The sequence below is a fragment of the Gopherus flavomarginatus genome, chromosome 9 (genome assembly GCF_025201925.1).
Source record: "Gopherus flavomarginatus isolate rGopFla2 chromosome 9, rGopFla2.mat.asm, whole genome shotgun sequence".
In the NCBI taxonomy this organism is placed as follows: domain Eukaryota; kingdom Metazoa; phylum Chordata; order Testudines; family Testudinidae; genus Gopherus; species Gopherus flavomarginatus.
This window is the reverse complement of record NC_066625.1, coordinates 9,611,629-9,628,029: the sequence shown is the minus strand read 5'-3', so window position 1 is coordinate 9,628,029 and position 16,401 is coordinate 9,611,629. Positions and strand designations below refer to the sequence as shown.

Below are 16,401 nucleotides of genomic sequence, written 5' to 3'. Positions count from 1 at the left end.
CGGATGCACCCTCACTCTCCTTTGGCCTGGTAGCATCGTCACTGGCGCTAGCGCTGGATTGCTCTGGGGGGTATGTTACGGATTAGAGCTAGAGCGGGGAACCTCTGTCCCAAATCCGGCGGGGCCCAGGAGCATGAGTGGAGACACCTCTGGGTGTCCTGTTAGGGTCTGAGCCATCAGCACATGTCTGGCAGATGAGGATTAACCTCCTGGCTTCTCTTCCCCTTTCCCCTTCTCTGCAGGTAACACCATGACTGTGTCCTATATGACCGGATTGACACTGGGCTCCGCCGTGGCCTACTTTGCCTATAGCCTCACCAGTACATCTCACAGTACCTGTTTCCACACTGAAACCTACAACAGCTCTTTCACGGCGGGGTACTGAGCGGGCGATGCGGCTGGAGCTACAGAAGCTCTGTGCCGGGACGGGGTGCAGGAGAAGGGGGCAGGTGGGTTGGGCTGGGGAGGCGAGGAGAATGGGAATTATCTGTCCTGTATTTATTACTCAGTTCCCACCCTAGCCACAATCTGATCCCTGAAATATTAATCCCCCTTCCAGGCCCCTGGCCTGATGGACTGAAAGGGTGGAGCCGATCCTCAGGCCTGCAAGCTGGCTATAGGCAGGGCCAAGAGGTGTTGGCAGTGAGTTGTCACTGGCTTCAGCAATGGCACAGAAGTTTGAGGGTGACAGTGGGTGTCACCCTGAAATGGCCACTCCCGACTTAGCCTCCTCTCAGCTTCTCTTGTGGGTAAGCTCAGTGCTCTGAGGCTGGCCTCATCTCCCTCCCACCCCTGACAGGTCCTTGTGGGCGCTGGATTAGTGGAACAGAACTTTACAGACACTGGATATCCATTAGAGAATACAGTGGGTCTAGCGCGTGCCTGGTGTAACACCACTGAAGTCCAGGGTGTTAAACCAGGGATAAGCTTGGCCCAGGGATTTCCCAGCCAGCTATGGGTCTAGGCTGGGGTATTATCCCCTATCGACACTTGGCTTTTCCCAGGTGGCAAATTAAAAACAAATGTGAGAGGGCGGGTGAATTGTGGTGAATCTCTGCATTAGGAAGTCCAGCTGATATGTGCCACCACTATGGAACCGTTTCTCATGACTAGAGGGGCTCCAGCTCCTTGGGGAACAGAGCAGTGGGGATTGCCCATCCACTGCACCCCTTGCCTTAGCATTTCACCCCGCAGGGTAGAGCAGGGAGGAGACTCCTGGGGTGTAGTTTCCTGATTTTGTACAAGGGTATGGGGTGTCCCCACCCACCCTGACCCAGAGAGCGTGTGTGCACAAAGGACAGGGTGCTGAGACTAGTGGGAATGTGATGGCGTTTGTGTCAGACGTTTGTAGTGGTCTTCGGCTCTGAGATAAAATTAACCCCTTGGCTACACCACCTCTGCATATCCCACCACCAGCCTACCGTCCAGCCTTTGGTCTTCAGACTCGCACGCAGCCGCTTTGCAGTACACGTCACTGCCCAGCACCATCCTGCTGTGTCACGGTTATCACAGCTCCCCAGCATGCTCCTGACACGTGGCAGGTGTAAACCCAAGACTGAGTGTGCGCGCCAAGGAGATGCAAAGAGGAGATGAAGGGAAAGTGGGGAGACATTGCAAGGGGAGGGGGCAGTGTTAGAGGAGTGGAAGAAAGCAGGAGAGAGAAAGAGCTTGATGGAGGGCAGGAAGAGAGGAAAAGACCTGCGGCGACAGAAAGATGCTGTGTTAGAATGAGACACTGTATTGTAATCACTGGCCAAAACACCGCTGGCCTCGATCGGGTAGGAGTGGGGAAGGAGTTATTAATAGCAGGCACCACAACTGATCTGCCCGGTGTTTGTTACCGTGGTCCTGGGAGTGTAACGCTGAGGGGGTGTGCCCCTTCCCAAGAGATGGTTCCTGTGAGCTGTATGGAACCTAGGAGCAGCTGCTCTGCTGTCCTCAGCTATTTGTCTACACTGGCAGGGCTTGTACAGTTTGCAAGTGGTGTTGTCTACACAAGCAAATACTGAAGTAGGGGTGGGTGACAAGCAGGCAAAAACCCCAGTGTCCTCTCCACGCTGCAGCTTCCACCACTGCTATCACTTCTGGGCAGGGATTGGTGGTTATGCAGTTTGTAGTGCAGACTGAGCCTTCTCGAAAGTTCAGTTCTTCCTTTTCCAGCTTCCCCAGTGTGATGTTGTACTAGGAATTCCTGCCCTTGGAGAGACAGTTGCTCCACCAGTCACCCACCCTGAAAGACCCAAGGGATTAGCTCTCCCATTCCCCTCTTCGGTCCACCCCCAGAGCAGGGCACGTGCTTAGTGACCATTCCACTCTGGTCCCCAGGACGGTGTCAGGAGTTAAGGAGGTGGGGTGGGGAATAGAACAGTCACTGGAGACTAGGATGGAGCAGCTTCTTCAGCTCATCTAGCACAGAGCTCATGTGGGGACCCCATGCCCAAGTCCCACCATTGACACTTCCTCATAAAAGAGCATCCCAGTAACTAGAACTGACCAAGAGAGAGGCCCAGAGGTTGTGCCACAATCAAGGCTTGCTTCAGTCCTGCATAAGCCATTAAGGTGACTTGAAATGGGGGTAGGTGTTTTTTCCCTTGTAAGTTGCAGCTCCACATTGCATACTCTTGCAAGTCTCCTGGTCGTTGGTGTTTTCCATAAAGCCCCAGCTCCTGGAGTTAGGAACCTCAGCTTTAATTCAAACAATATACGTTTCCAGCCGTCCTGGTTCTAGAGACAAGCCTGAAAACCTGAACCCCAAAATCCCTGAAGACAAATAAAAAGAACCCAAATCTTATTATATTTTTAAAAATCTCATGATTTGTAAACCTTTCTCATGAGTTTCAGGAGCCTGATCCATGAGTTTTAAACGCTATGGGGCGTTGCAGATGTACCCTGTCTCCTCTTTCAATGACATGTCGCTGAGTCCAGGGGGAGCATAGTGTGTGCCACTGATTTCTTTTATCTGTGTGATGATCATGTTTTGCACAGAGCCGCAACGTACAGGCATGACTGTATCAAGTAGAGACACACTGGCCAGTTTTATGATCTTTGGACTAGATTGTAAAGTACATGATGATAAATACTGAGACAAACGGCTTGTGCCATACATTTTATATGTGCACGTAGCTCATTTTGTAATATTTTAGAAGGTCATATACTTTTTTTTGGGGGGGGGGAGTAATACAGAGCAGGTGTCTAAGCTATTTATGGGGAAATCAGTAGATTTTTCTTCAGGGGAATCAAACCAAGCACATGCGTGTCTGCTTGCAGCTGGGTCATCCTGCCAGTTGACTAGAAATACCTGATCAGTTATCACCGGCAGTGAAACTAACCATTAAACAAAGGCATCGAGTCATGGTGCTGAGCTTTGGCCATCCTCTATAGTTACAGTGCAAGGTGGTCACAGGCTGCATTTGCATCTGTCTGTGCTGCCGTTAGACATACCCTGCAGCTGGCCCCTGCCAGCCAACCCGGGCTCACGGACTTGAGCTATGGGGCTGGTTAATTGCAGTGTAGATGTTCCGACTCAGGCTGCATCCCAGGCTCTGGGACCCTCCCACTTTGTAGGTCCCTAGAAACTGGGCACCAGGCCAAACATGGATGTCTACACTCCAATTAAACAGCCCCACAGCCCGAGCCCAAATCGGCTGGCATGGGGCAGCTGCGGGATTGTAATTGCAGTGTAGACATATCCTAAGTGGCCAGGGCCTGCAGTCTCAAAGCCATGTGACTTTAGTCATGGCACAAAACCTTTTCCTTTGCAGCACAATGCTCCATGCACCACTTCAGCTAATGGTTCCTTGCCATCCTTCCCTGGCCTCTTTCCTGCTTTCTATGCAGAGTCACAGAGTGTCAGGCCAGAAGGGATTATCAGCATATTCTTGGGCAGCCAACCTGCTGCAGAGCACAGGGCAGAGAATTTCGCCTGCAGCGGAGAGGCCTAGTCCTCCCTTCTGCGTAACCTAGCAACACCTATCTGCCATCATCATGTGCTCGCACACAATCTAGCACTAGATTGAAAACACGTCCTCAGCGCTGAGTTGGCTGATGGGCAGAAAATGAGCCATGTCAACCGCTCCTAATGCAGTGATGACGCTGCCTACCAGCCAACAGCTTGATGCCTTGTTGGGATGAGCTGGCGGGGCCATGGTCAGGAGCCAGGCCTGTACATGCATCCGACGAAGTGGGTATTCACCCATGAAAGCTCATGCTCCAATACGTCTGTTAGTCTATAAGGTGCCACAGGATTCTTTGCTGCTTTTACAGATCCAGACTAACACAGCTACCCCTCTGATAATAAAATATTTGGCATTGTTAGTTCAGCTAGTGTAAATTGTCTCGAGGCAGAGACACGGGAAGCGATGCGCCCAAAAAACACGTGGCTTTGTAGGGAATATGAGCACATGGCCCCATCGCCCGCCAACACCCGCCTCTCCGCTGGGCCTGGGCGGTCTGTTCCGTGGGTGAGAGAGGGGAGTGAACGTTGGCTCATGGCAGCCTGCGCGCTAGAGCAGGGCAGACAAGCTGAGCAGAGGGAAAAGGCACCAAGCACACACACCCAATGGCCCGGCTTTGTTGCAGGGACAGCTGGTGCATCAAAGGAGCTGAGAGTTGGAGTCAGGCTAAGTAAATAGGGAAGGGAATTTGCCGGGGCTGGTTTTAAAGCCTGTTCTTCCCAGGAAGGGGCTGCTGGAGAGGAAGAGCAGTCTAGCCATCAGAAGCGAGTCAGCTCAGAGGCCTTCCCAGCTCTGCCACTGGTCCCCTGGGCAAGTCCCTTCACATTACTCACAGCCTCAGTTTCCTCAGCTATGAAATGGAGCTGCTGATAATATGTTCATTGGGGATGGAGTGAGTCAGGCACAGAAGTATTTGTAAAGCACATTGAGGGCATCAGCTGGATGCTGCTGGGAGGGCACATAGCATGAGTAGCACAGCTTCCCAAGCCAGGGCTGACCAGCCCTGAGCCATTTCTGGGAGATCAGCTCAAGTGGGCCAGCATGAGGATGTGCCTCACTGTTCTCAGATCTCTCATTTCCTGTGCAGATGGCTGAGGAAGGGCAGGAGAGGAGGCAACACTGCCCCCACCCTTGGCACTGCCCCCATCATCTCTCCTGTGTTGATTCCTGATGCTGGGGTTCCATGTCAGCAAGAGCGGTGGCCTCCAGCATCCACAGCTCCCCTAGACTCTTGCACCGGCCAAAGCAAGCTAAGGGAGGGCCACATCCTGCTGGCTGGTGCATGGGAACATGTGATGGGACCAGTGTTTGTGGGGTGGGGGGATTCAGGTTCATGTGGGTGCTTGTCTCAGTGACGAAGCCCTCACCGCCAGCTATTATTCAGGATTGGGAAGGGTGGGGGGAACCCTAACTACTTAATTCTGCCCCATCCATCCCACCCCTCCTGATTGGGGCAGTTCCATGTGCTCCCTAACCCTTTCAGAAAGTGCCGCGCTCCCTCCAGTGTGTCCTTGCCCCATGCAGTGAGACCAGGTTTATATCACTGGAGAGAGCAAGTGAATATTGTTGCAAATCCATGGCCACTGCAAAACATCTTGGTTGCTGGTCCTGGCCAATCAGCCCTTCACAGCAACAGCAGGGAGAGGCGCCAGATCTCCCTTCTGCCAAGCCACTGGAGTCAAAGACAGCGCTCCATCAGTCAGGAGCAATAGCGGGGGCTATGACACCAAGGCTACAGGTTAATTAGAGGGGTGGCCAACCTGTGGCTCTGGAGCCGCCTGCGGCTCTTCAGAAATTATTATGCGGCTCCTTGTACAGGCACCGACTCCTGGGCTGGAGCTACAGGTGCCAACTTTCCAATGTGCTGGGGGGGGCGGTGCTCACTGCTCTGCCCCTGGCTCTGCCCCAGGCCATGCCCCCACTCCACTCCTTCCCCTGAGCCTGCCATGCCCTCGCTCCCCGCCCCAGAGCCGCCTGCTCTCCCTGAAACAGCTGATAAGGAGGTGTGGGGAGAGAAGTGAAGGCACTGATCAGTGGGGCTGCCGGTGGGCAGGATGCACTGGACGTGGGGGGAAGCTGATGTGGGGGGAGGGGGCGGGCGGCTGATGTATTACTGTGGCTCTTTGGCAATGTACATTGGTAAATGCTGCCTTCTTCTCAGGCTTATGTTGGCCACCCTTAATTTAAGAGCTCAGGGGCACAGGCTGAGACGATTGTGAATGCTGGTGGCAGAGGGAGGTTGGTACTGGCCAGTCATCACTTAGTGCTTGGCAGGAATGGGTGCAGCAACTTGGCCACACACTCACGCTTTCCCTTTGCATAGTTCTGTTTGCTCTTCTTCTGGTGCACAACTGTGTGGAAGGGCCTGTGGGGAGGAGCCCAATTGGCTGGGTTCATGTACACTGATCAGGGAACCGACAAGCACCGGCTTAGATCGCACAGCAGGGGTAGTTGCTAAGCATAGGTTCAGCTGTGGTGTATAGGGACCCTAAGGGCTGCACCCCACCATACACAAAGGCCACAGTTATAGCAGGGTTAATGCCCATCGTGGTCCTTTTTTGCAATGCAGTGAAGCCCATGCCACATTTTAACAGTGATCGCCGCTAAGAGTGTTACTTTAAGACCTGGACAAAGGAAGTTTTTGCCAAACCCCAGGCCCTGTGCTGTATAAGCTTGAATGCCAGCTACTGGCCTCTGAGCTGTTAACTTCCAGGGTACAGATCTGCTGCCAGCCAGCCCACGCAGCACAACACCAAGCCATGCCAACGCCCAAAGCTGGTTGTGCTTTCCTAGCTGCCTTTCCCGCTCTAGCTGGGATTTCATTATGGCGTGACCACAGCGCACAAGAGTGACAGCACCATGTGGCTGAGGCCTATGGCACAACAAAGCAGCCCTCTAGTTATGGACCTGGTCTGGGCTTTGCTGGTTGGCAGGAGGTGATACTCACACCTGTGGCTGCGGAGCTGTAACAGCAGGCTGACGCACAGCCTAACCTGCTACATGGGCTGCTGATCTAGTTGCCAGGGTGGATGAGGCCAAACTGTGATGGCACCACCATACTCTACCCCGGGCTGCGAACATAGCTAGCCCACAGTTTGGAACACATGCTTGACCAGGCCGTGAGTACTAGAGCCTTATTTGCTGGTTCAAACCTGTGTCAAACCACACACACACACAAACTCTCTCTCTCTCTCTCTCTCGGAGCCCACTGGCTTGCTGGTTTCCCTTGCCCGATGCGCACACACGTCCAGCCTCAGCTCTTTTCTTCATGCCCCATGTTGGGACACACACGGCTTGTTGCACATGCACCCAGGCAGGCGTTGGTCCTGCCTACACTGCAGGTGCTGGGACAGCAGTGGAGCGTTTACAGCACCAGCGATGTCAGTGAGCCACGTACTCACGCTGGTCAGTGCTGGGGCATTACAGACTGCGAGCCTGGGTCTAACTAGAGCTGAGTGGGTGGGAGCTAATCGGGCCATTTCCCTTCGCTGCCTGCTGCCGTTTTCTCAAACCGATGCACTAGTGTAAATTAGTCACTTGGTCCTGTAGCTTGTCCAGCAGCCATTGCTGGTGAGTATTTGACATACAGTGTCTGTGGGGGGGCGGAGGGGGGGAGCGTCTCTCTTGGTTCATTCTGATTGGCCAACCCAGGGAGACACGATTGGTGTTACCCCCCTCCAGCCCCGGGTGCAAATGACTTGGGTTCAAATCCTCACATTTCGCATTCAAAAAGTCACTGCCTTTGAGTAGCCTCCAACAGTTGATTTCAAGTGGCTGGTCACGCAAATGTGCCTGCCAGCAAACTCCTTGGCTAGCATGGCATGGAAAGCAGCTGGAAAACACAGCCTGAGCATAGGCAAAGCCAATGCCAGTTTTGTTTTGTTCTTTATTTATTGAGGTGACGTGTCACGGCTGGAGCGATTTGCTCAGCGCTTGGCCTATCGATGGAAGGGAACCTAAACTCTGTTAGAACCTGTCTGGGTCTTTCATGTGATCTTTTCAGTGATGATGGGCTAGGGTGACCAGATATCCCAATTTTATAGGGACAGTCTCGATTTTGGGGTCTTTTTCTTATATAGGCTCCTATTAACCCCCCACACTCCCTGTCCCGATTTTTCACATTTGCTGTCTGGTCACCCTATGGGCCCTGGTCAGCTAAAAGAGCCTGCCAGGAAAATCCTAGCATGCAATTTATGTCTGTCCTCCACACCAACACCCATTGTAAAAAATGCTTTACGACTGGGCTCAGTGGTGCATTTAAAGTCCATGATGCCGCCTGCAAGAGAAGGCTGAAAATTGCAGTTACCACGGGGAACTGGACACTCAATTTCCATAGCCCCCACCCCCAGAAGCCTTGACCAGCTCAGCTGAGATAGGTGCTGTTGGGGGTTGCAGAAAGGACAAATCAAGTGGCCTTGTGTGAAGGAGCCAGTCGTGTGACAAGCTGATTCACTAGCGCACAGTTTGCAACTAAGCAAACATCATATGGGCCGGCTGAGCAGGGCTCAGGCAAGGCTATTATGTAGCCTGTACCAGCTTATCAAAGCCAAATCGTGTGTTTGACCGGCAAGGTTTACAGGCGCAATATGACTGTTTAGTGGCACGTGCAGCTGCCCATCTCTGCTTGTCCAGTGTGTGTGTGTGTATCCATAAACTTAGGGCTACATTAACTGCAAGCCACACTTTGAGGTTGGCACCTTTCACTATGTTCTTTTCTGCCCCTGAAAATACCCCTGGGCCAAGCTAGACAGGCAATTAAGGGGCTACTCACTACGTAGCAGGATGGAAAAAGCAGCATGTCTCAGCCCAGCTGCTGTCAGGTTCCCCTGACCACACAGTGTGGTTTGTGAGGGAGCCTGGCTCACTCTGGAGCTGGCACCCCCTTGGCGTGCGGGTGCGTGTGTGCCAGCGTCCTTACCCCAGAGTGCTGCTGAAACATCTTTGTTTGCATCCACAGGGCAGTAGAGCCACGGGCTGCAGGCCGGGCTAAGCTAAAGACTCTAATGCACGTCTCTCTCAGGAGGGGTTTCAGGCCTCGTCCAGTCTCTGTGTCACTGTCTTAGTTGTCACTTTGCTGTTGTGTGTTTGCTGATGAATAAACTCTGTTTTTTTGTAAAAGGCACCAGAGAGCTGGCCCCGGGTTACTTCCTTTCTCTGCTGGGGGAGGTCTGGCCTGAGGGGACAGTCTGCAGCCAGCAGCCATTTGCTAGTCACTGAGCCTCAGCAGTATTGAGGTGCCCACCGCCTATTGATTTGAGTGGGAGTTAGGCACCTGAATAGTTTTGCCCCTCTGGGACTAAAGGGCAAAAGCAGGGTGCCGCCCTCACCCCATCATCTCTTCCAGCACAGTCTGTATAGCCCTTTGGGAGCCCAGCAGCCCCAGCCCCAGTCAGTGGACCTGGGCCAGCCATGGGTCTTTTATTATAGTCCCTCAGTTTCCCACCTGTAAAATGGGGAGAATAGCACTGCCCTCCCTCACAGGGCTGGGGGTGGGAGTCGCTGGCACAGACCACAAGCATTTCTGCCACCTGGCCCTGCATGCAGTGCCCGGACTCACACTGCCCTACCCAGGCTTTTAAAGCCCAGTTTAGGAATACATTTTATTCAGCCTTAGCTCACAAAGTAAAACTGTAACTCATCCCCACACACACTGTTAGACAATTAAACCTGTGAGCCTTTGGTCCCAAAGAACAGGAGCATTGGATTGTGGGGTCAGGCCCATGAGTGGGGCAAAGGGAGCAGTCCTTGTCCCAGCTTGGGAAAAAACATCCTCACCCAGCCAGTGTGATGTCAGGCAAAGGCCCCTCTTCATGCGCCCACCACGAGGCCTTTCCAAACAATCTGCACAGGGGGCAGGAGCTTAGCAGACCCCGCCCTTCCTACCTGCAGCGTATTCCTCTCAAGGGAGAGGTGGGCTCTGGGCAGAAGCCTCCTGCTTCTTTGCTACATCACAGCTGGGGCCAGCCAGACTTTGCCACTTCGAGAGGTGTTAGCAGCTTGCTAGGAGCCTAAATATGCCTCAAAATAGCCTTCCATGGCAAGTGCCACCACAAATGCAGAGCATTCTCCTCGGGCTGAGCTCAGCCTCGAGCCAGGTCGGAAATTGCTTTCCTTTGGCATTCGCCAACAATAAAAGCCATCCATGATGCTGCAGCAGCCCCACCCTGCCTCAGGGACCCCACAGATTGTGCTGGCTCATGGAGTCCAGGGGATGCCTGGAAGCTGGGAAAAGGGGCATCGGCTGCCTTTAGGAAGTCACCATCTGAAAACTAGCATTCAGTGCCAGTGCCATAGGGCTCCCTGCACAACCGCCACACAACCAGGCCCGGGCAGGAGGTGAATGGTTATCAGGCTGTCTCCTGTCAAAGCCAAGTGCCAAGACACACCCAAGCACTAAATCATCAAGCCTCCTTCCGCAGTGCCTAGGTCTGAAGGAGGGAGGTGGGGTTGTGGCGTGAGGAAAATGGGAGCCTTGACCTCACTCTGCTGAGTTCTAACTCAGTGCCTTTGTGTAAGCTCTCAGAGAAAAATACAACACTGTGAATTTAAACTGATTTAGTTAGACCTGCAGGAACCTCATTTTGCTCTAAGAGCAGTCTAGCATGGCTGAGTTTACACCTCTTCTGCATTTAGTTAAAATAAACCAGATTAGGAGTGTCCACACAGGGGCTTTGCACCAGTGTAACTAAATCCATTTAATGGTACAATTTTCTCATTGGCTCAAAGCTCAGGCTGCTCAGGTGTGGGAAGGTGGCCAGGCAGGGAATAAGATGCAGCGTAGTGCACCGTAGAACCACAGATGGTCTATTGCCTTTGCTAGTGGCTGCACTCCAAAGTCCAAATCAATGAGCACAGTGGATGCACGGCCATCCTGAAAGTCAGGTGTCTAGCATCAGCCATTCTACATCCAAGGTAGCCCTAAGTAGAGGCCCTTTTTAAGTTGTCTCCAGCAGGACCTCGGAGGCCAGTGATGGATTTGTTTGGAAGCTAACCTGACCCAAGAGAAAAACCTAGTGCTGTGAGACAAGGGCTTGAGGCTAAGCTCCAGGTGGACAGGTTCCTGGCACAGCTGGGTTAGCTTGTTTGAATCCCAAATCCCCTGAAATAGGAACAGGTGTCTTAGCCAAACTGATGGGAATTCCCTGGGACATGGGAGTGAAACGCCATGGCTTAGCTGAGCTGGCCAGAACAGCTGGAGTGGGAAGCAGGGCTGCTTCCATGCTGCAGGCTGCCAACATTTAACCAGGGGAAATGGCCAGTCTCATTTTAACAGATGTCTCCTGTCCTTGTCCCTTCACCCCCTCCAGCCGCTGCCCTGTCCTGTCTCATTCTAGGCTGCATGCTCCCAATGGCAGACTCACCCTATCCATGCGGCGCTGCCTGTTACTTGCAGCTTCTGATAGACGGCTACATCTGGCTCCTGTTAGGAAGCTACTGTGCCAGTGGTTCTTTTCCCATGCTGAACTGATACAAGGCCATTGTCCTTACTGGGAAAGCCAGGAGACAGTGAGGTGCAGCCACCCTGTGTCATCAGAGGTACTGAAAATACATGTACCTTGGCCAAGGGGTAGGTGGGCCCAGCAGGGGTGCATTGGTCTCCATCAGCACCACTGCTTTCCCCAGCTTTCTGGTAGAAGAGTGTCCAGCACAATCCAGCCTTTAAGTTTCTGCAGGAACAGCCCAGGCAGCAGACATCCCAGCCCAGACTAGGGGCAGTGCAGGACTGATGCACATTTCCCCAAAACCCCTTTCTCCTTGTTCCCTCTGCCCAGTGCAGAGGCTCCAAGCAAGCGAAATATTAGTTTGGGGGCTCAACCTGGTCTTTCCTGGACCTGTTAACTCACTCCTTTCCCCACCTGGGGTCAAGGCAGCTGGGCCTGAAGGTCACTCTTGTTCCCTTTGCTCCAGCCACCATCTCCTCGGCTGCAGAGATGCCCTGGATTACTCCTCTGGCTGAGAACCACCGAGGAAGATGGTTCCATCAGGAGCCGGGCACTAATGCTTCTGCAGTGGCCCACACCCCATTCATTGCACTGCTCCTTCCGCTGCATTGCACGCATCTACCTGCTGCCCCCAAAACTTGCACGTGCCTCCTCTCTGCTCCCCACCCTGGGAGTGATGAGTGTTCCAGACGCAGGGCAGATCATTCATCAGACTTGTGCTCGGAGCCAGGTTTGCCGGGTGCTGTGTAATTAGACCATTGCGCCCCTATGGATGCCCTAGGGAGGGCCACTTGAGAGGATGTTAGACTCAATCACCTAAATCTGGCTGTCACAAATCCATAACGGATCTGTTCAGCCGCTCTCAGCTAACCCACCGTCAGGGCAGACGAAAGCTTGACGACACACTTAATAGACAGCATCAACTGAACTCAGGACCATGAGCACTAAGACTGCGTCTCTCCGAGAAACCTGAGCCATTGGCAACTGAAGCAGTAGGATAGCAGCATATGGAGTAACAGCACCATGTATGATAGTATCCTAACCATGCCATAGCAGGGGCAGGTCTGCCCTGTGTCCACCCTTGGGCTATGCTGCACGCTTGAAGGTACACTGTGCTCTGGGTATCTCACTTCATAGTGCAGCTCCTTGATAGGGTGGCTTCTGGGAGCCCAGGGGAACTGGAGGAGATCAGTGTGGTGTGTCTTACTGCTTCTAGAAAACATTCGTTCCGAGTCCCAGAAGCCACTGCCCATTGGCCTGCCCTCACTGTTGGAAAGAGCAGAATAGCAGAACACCGCCCCAATCTACTGGGACTCATTGGCTGCTGAACGAGGACTGCGGTGGAAACAGGGCTAGTCCATTAAACTTCCATGTACCACCTTTCACCTCTGGCAATGGTGACAGAACCCAAGTGGTGGCCCAAGAGGCTACCTCGAGGTGCTGCAGGTGGGGTCTGAGCAACAGTGACAGGACGACATAGGGGAGGAACTTGCATTAGGACCGTAAGATATTGAAGGAGGAGGATCCTTGGTGGAGGCCTGCAACAGGACAACTTTCACTTCATCCCCCAGACCCCAACAGAGTTGGACACCCTGGTCTGTGTTGAGACACAGGGAAAAATCCAGCCCTCCTCTCCAGCAAGCTAGTGCTGCAGAACAGTTGCTAAGAGCAACCTCTCATCTTTGAGAACGCTGGGGATGAAGTAGTAGCGCGGGGGGGGGGGGGGGGCAAGGCAGGGAGGGAATCCATAGTGTTCTCTCCCTTCCCCCATAAACTACACGCAGAACACGTTGGCAATGCTGGCTTTCCATGTGCAGAAAAAGAAAATCCAATTTGGCAAGTTGCTATAGATTTTCACATGCCACTGCCTTCAAGACTGTTCACAGCAAGGGGGTGAAGCCTGGTAGCTTGTCCAGTAGCATTTGGAGACGCAGAGGAGAGAGGAAGCCGACCAAGGCCCTGGTCACATGGGTTCTCTATGGTCCTATTTTCACCCAGAGTGTTTGAGATGGCTGAGTCCAGCGAGAAGTACCTGACTGATGGCTGCTGCCTGCGACAAGCAGCCAACACTTGGCATGGGGAGTAAGGGATGGGGATGGAATGCCAATGGCAGAGCAAAAATCCTCCGTAAGAGGAGCTCATTGCAAAGGGTCCTGGACTTTTCCTATTCACCAGCCAGAGCATGGCCCTTCCCAAGCACATGGGGCCAGGCTGGGAGCAGCCCAAGTTCCATTGTCTGTTAGAGTGCAGACCGCACGGATGCCTTAGGGCACAGCTCAGAAGCTGCATTAGGAGGGGTGCATATAAGAGTCTCGAGCCGGCCCAATACAGGTATTCACACCAGTGTTTAGGAACCACTTGGTCTATTGGCTGCTCCTTGGTAAATCTTAGCGCACAAGCAAATACACGGACCTGGAGACAACGAGCACAATTTTAGCCATCTTTATGGGAACGCCGTCTCCATCAAGCAAAGCAACTTGTGTTGGTCCCTCGGTGGCTGTTAAAAGCAGAGTTCTACACTGACAAGTGACTTAGTGAAAATGGCACCTTCTCACTCAGCAGGCCTGGCCCTCCTGTGTGCACTGGAGTCAGCAAGTATAACTGACGCCTTAGTGCTTTACTGATTCAGAGCATAAACTAACTTCCTGCCACCTCTTGCCTCTGCAGAGCCAACACCGCTTGGAGGCAGCTGAGGATTCTATTCCATATTGAAATGTAGGGACCAGTCAGACTGGTGCAGTCAGTCACACCTGTGCAGAGGTGTGGGCTGGCTGTAACTCTTGGCAGGATTTGGCTCGCAGGACCTTTATGAACGGTGTTTATAGGAGAAGGAAAGAGTGCAGCTGGGCTGAGATCTTAGGCTGACTTTGCAGTTGGACGAGACCGCTCTCTGCTCACAAAGACTCAGGACAGCACTTAAGCATGAGCTTAGTTTTCATTGAAGCCCATACATAAAGGATTTTCCCAAACAGGATGGATTCAAATATATGTGTGTGCGCTTCCCTGGAGTGGCACCAAATGGAGCACATGGGACCAAGAAGTCAGAGACAAGCCATCAGGCCGAGGGTATCACTGCTCAGAGCAGGAGTGCTTTCACTGCATTGACAACTCATGACTCCCATGGGGGGGTGGAGGGGGCACAATCTAAAGAGGAGGATGCGTGACCACCCCCTGTATCTCCTCTACCTAGTGACACCCCCCCCTGCCCTGTGCCCAGTCTGGGGCTGCTGTGTTCTGACCACCCCATGTTACCTGTGGGGGGGCTCTGTCCTTCTCCTGCTGTGCCTGCCTCCCCCACCACGTTCGGCTGCTTTCCCAGGCTCAAGCCGGCTGCTCAGGATCACTGCTCTGTGTGGCACAGCAGCTGCCTGAGAGAGCCTGGCTGGGGAGGTGACAGCAGCAACCTGCTGCCTGCCTGGGCTCAGCTGCTGGTGACGGGGCCAAGCATGCAGGGGTGTGGGGGGGTGCACTCTTGCTCACTCTGCCCCTTTCTCAGGCAGCCAGGAGGGGAATCATAGATCATTAGGGTTGGAAGGGACCTCAAGAGATCATCTAGTACAACCCCCTGCTCAAAACAAGACCAATCCCCAAATGGCCCCCCTCAAGATAAATGCAAAGTGCTCCACTTAGGAAGGAACAATCAATCAGTTTCACACATACAGAATGGGAAGAGACTGTCTAGGAAGGAGTATGGCAGAAAGAGATCTAGGGGTCATAGTGGACCACAAGCTTAATATGAGTCAACAGTGTGATACTGTTGCAAAAAAAGCAAACGTGATTCTGGGATGCATTAACAGGTGTGTTGTAAACAAGACACGAGAAGTCATTCTTCCGCTTTACTCTGCGCTGGTTAGGCCTCAACTGGAGTATTGTGTCCAGTTCTGGGCACTGCATTTCAAGAAAGATGTGGAGAAATTGGAGAGGGTCCAGAGAAGAGCAACAAGAATGATTAAAGGTCTTGAGAACATGACCTATGAAGGAAGGCTGAAGGAATTGGGTTTGTTTAGTTTGGAAAAGAGAAGACTGAGAGGGGACATGATAGCAGTTTTCAGGTATCTAAAAGGGTGTCATCAGGAGGAGGGAGAAAACTTGTTCACCTTAGCCTCCAATGATAGAACAAGAAGCAATGGGCTTAAACTGCAGCAAGGGAGATTTAGGTTGGACATTAGGAAAAAGTTCCTAACTGTCAGGGTAGTTAAACACTGGAATAGATTGCCTAGGGAAGTTGTGGAATCTCCATCTCTGGAGATATTTAAGAGTAGGTTAGATAAATGTCTATCAGGGATGGTCTAGACAGTATTTGGTCCTGCCATGAGGGCAGGGGACTGGACTCGATGACCTCTCGAGGTCCCTTCCAGTCCTAGAGTCTATGAGTCTATAAGGATTGAACTCACAACCCTGGGTTTAGCAGGCCAATGCTCAAACCACTGAGCTATCCCTCTCCCCCAAAGAACTAGAAGGGACCTCAAGAGGTCATTTAGTCCAGTCCCCTGCACTCAAGGCAGGATTAAGTATTATCTAGACCCTCCCTGACAGGTGTTTGTCCAACCTGCTCTTAAAAATCCCCAATGACGGAGATTCCGCAACCTCCCTAGGCAATTTATTCCAGTGCTTAACCACTCTGACAGGAAATTTTTCCTAATGTCCAACCTAAATCTCCCTTGCTGCAGTTTAAGCCCATTGCTTCTTGTCCTGTCCTCAGAGGTGAAGAACAATTTTTCTCTCTCCTCCTTGTAACAACCTTTTATGTACTTGGTGGTCCGCTGCTGCCACCTCCCCAGCCAGGTTCTCTCAGGTACCTGCTGCAACAGAGCAGTGACCCAGTGGCCAGTCCTACCCCTTCCGCTCACCACCTGGGCCTGACTGCCAGTTGGGGCTGGGGGAGAAGGAGGCAGGCACTTGACCCTGCATGCCCCCCGTACGCGTCGCCGATCTGCAGACGATAGGTGACCACGACGACAAAAAAACCAAACACAACTCTAAAAAAACAGGACAAAGAAAGATGG

General features: G+C 52.7%; 1 protein-coding gene across 2 annotated transcripts in view; it reads left to right on the top strand.

The window, feature by feature from the left end:
• The window catches only part of SLC29A4 (solute carrier family 29 member 4), a 30,587-nt gene extending 21,519 nt beyond the window's left edge, over positions 1-9,068 (top strand). The window contains exons 11-12 of one of the 2 annotated variants that reach the window (XM_050966572.1): positions 243-320; positions 8,911-9,068. In XM_050966572.1, coding sequence (XP_050822529.1) covers positions 243-320; positions 8,911-8,918 — 86 coding nt within the window. In that variant the 3' untranslated portion in view covers positions 8,919-9,068. Of the gene's footprint in view, positions 1-242; positions 2,843-8,910 lie in introns of those variants that run through there. The other variant, XM_050966571.1, reaches the window with a different exon arrangement.
• The last annotated feature ends 7,333 nt before the right edge of the window (positions 9,069-16,401 follow it).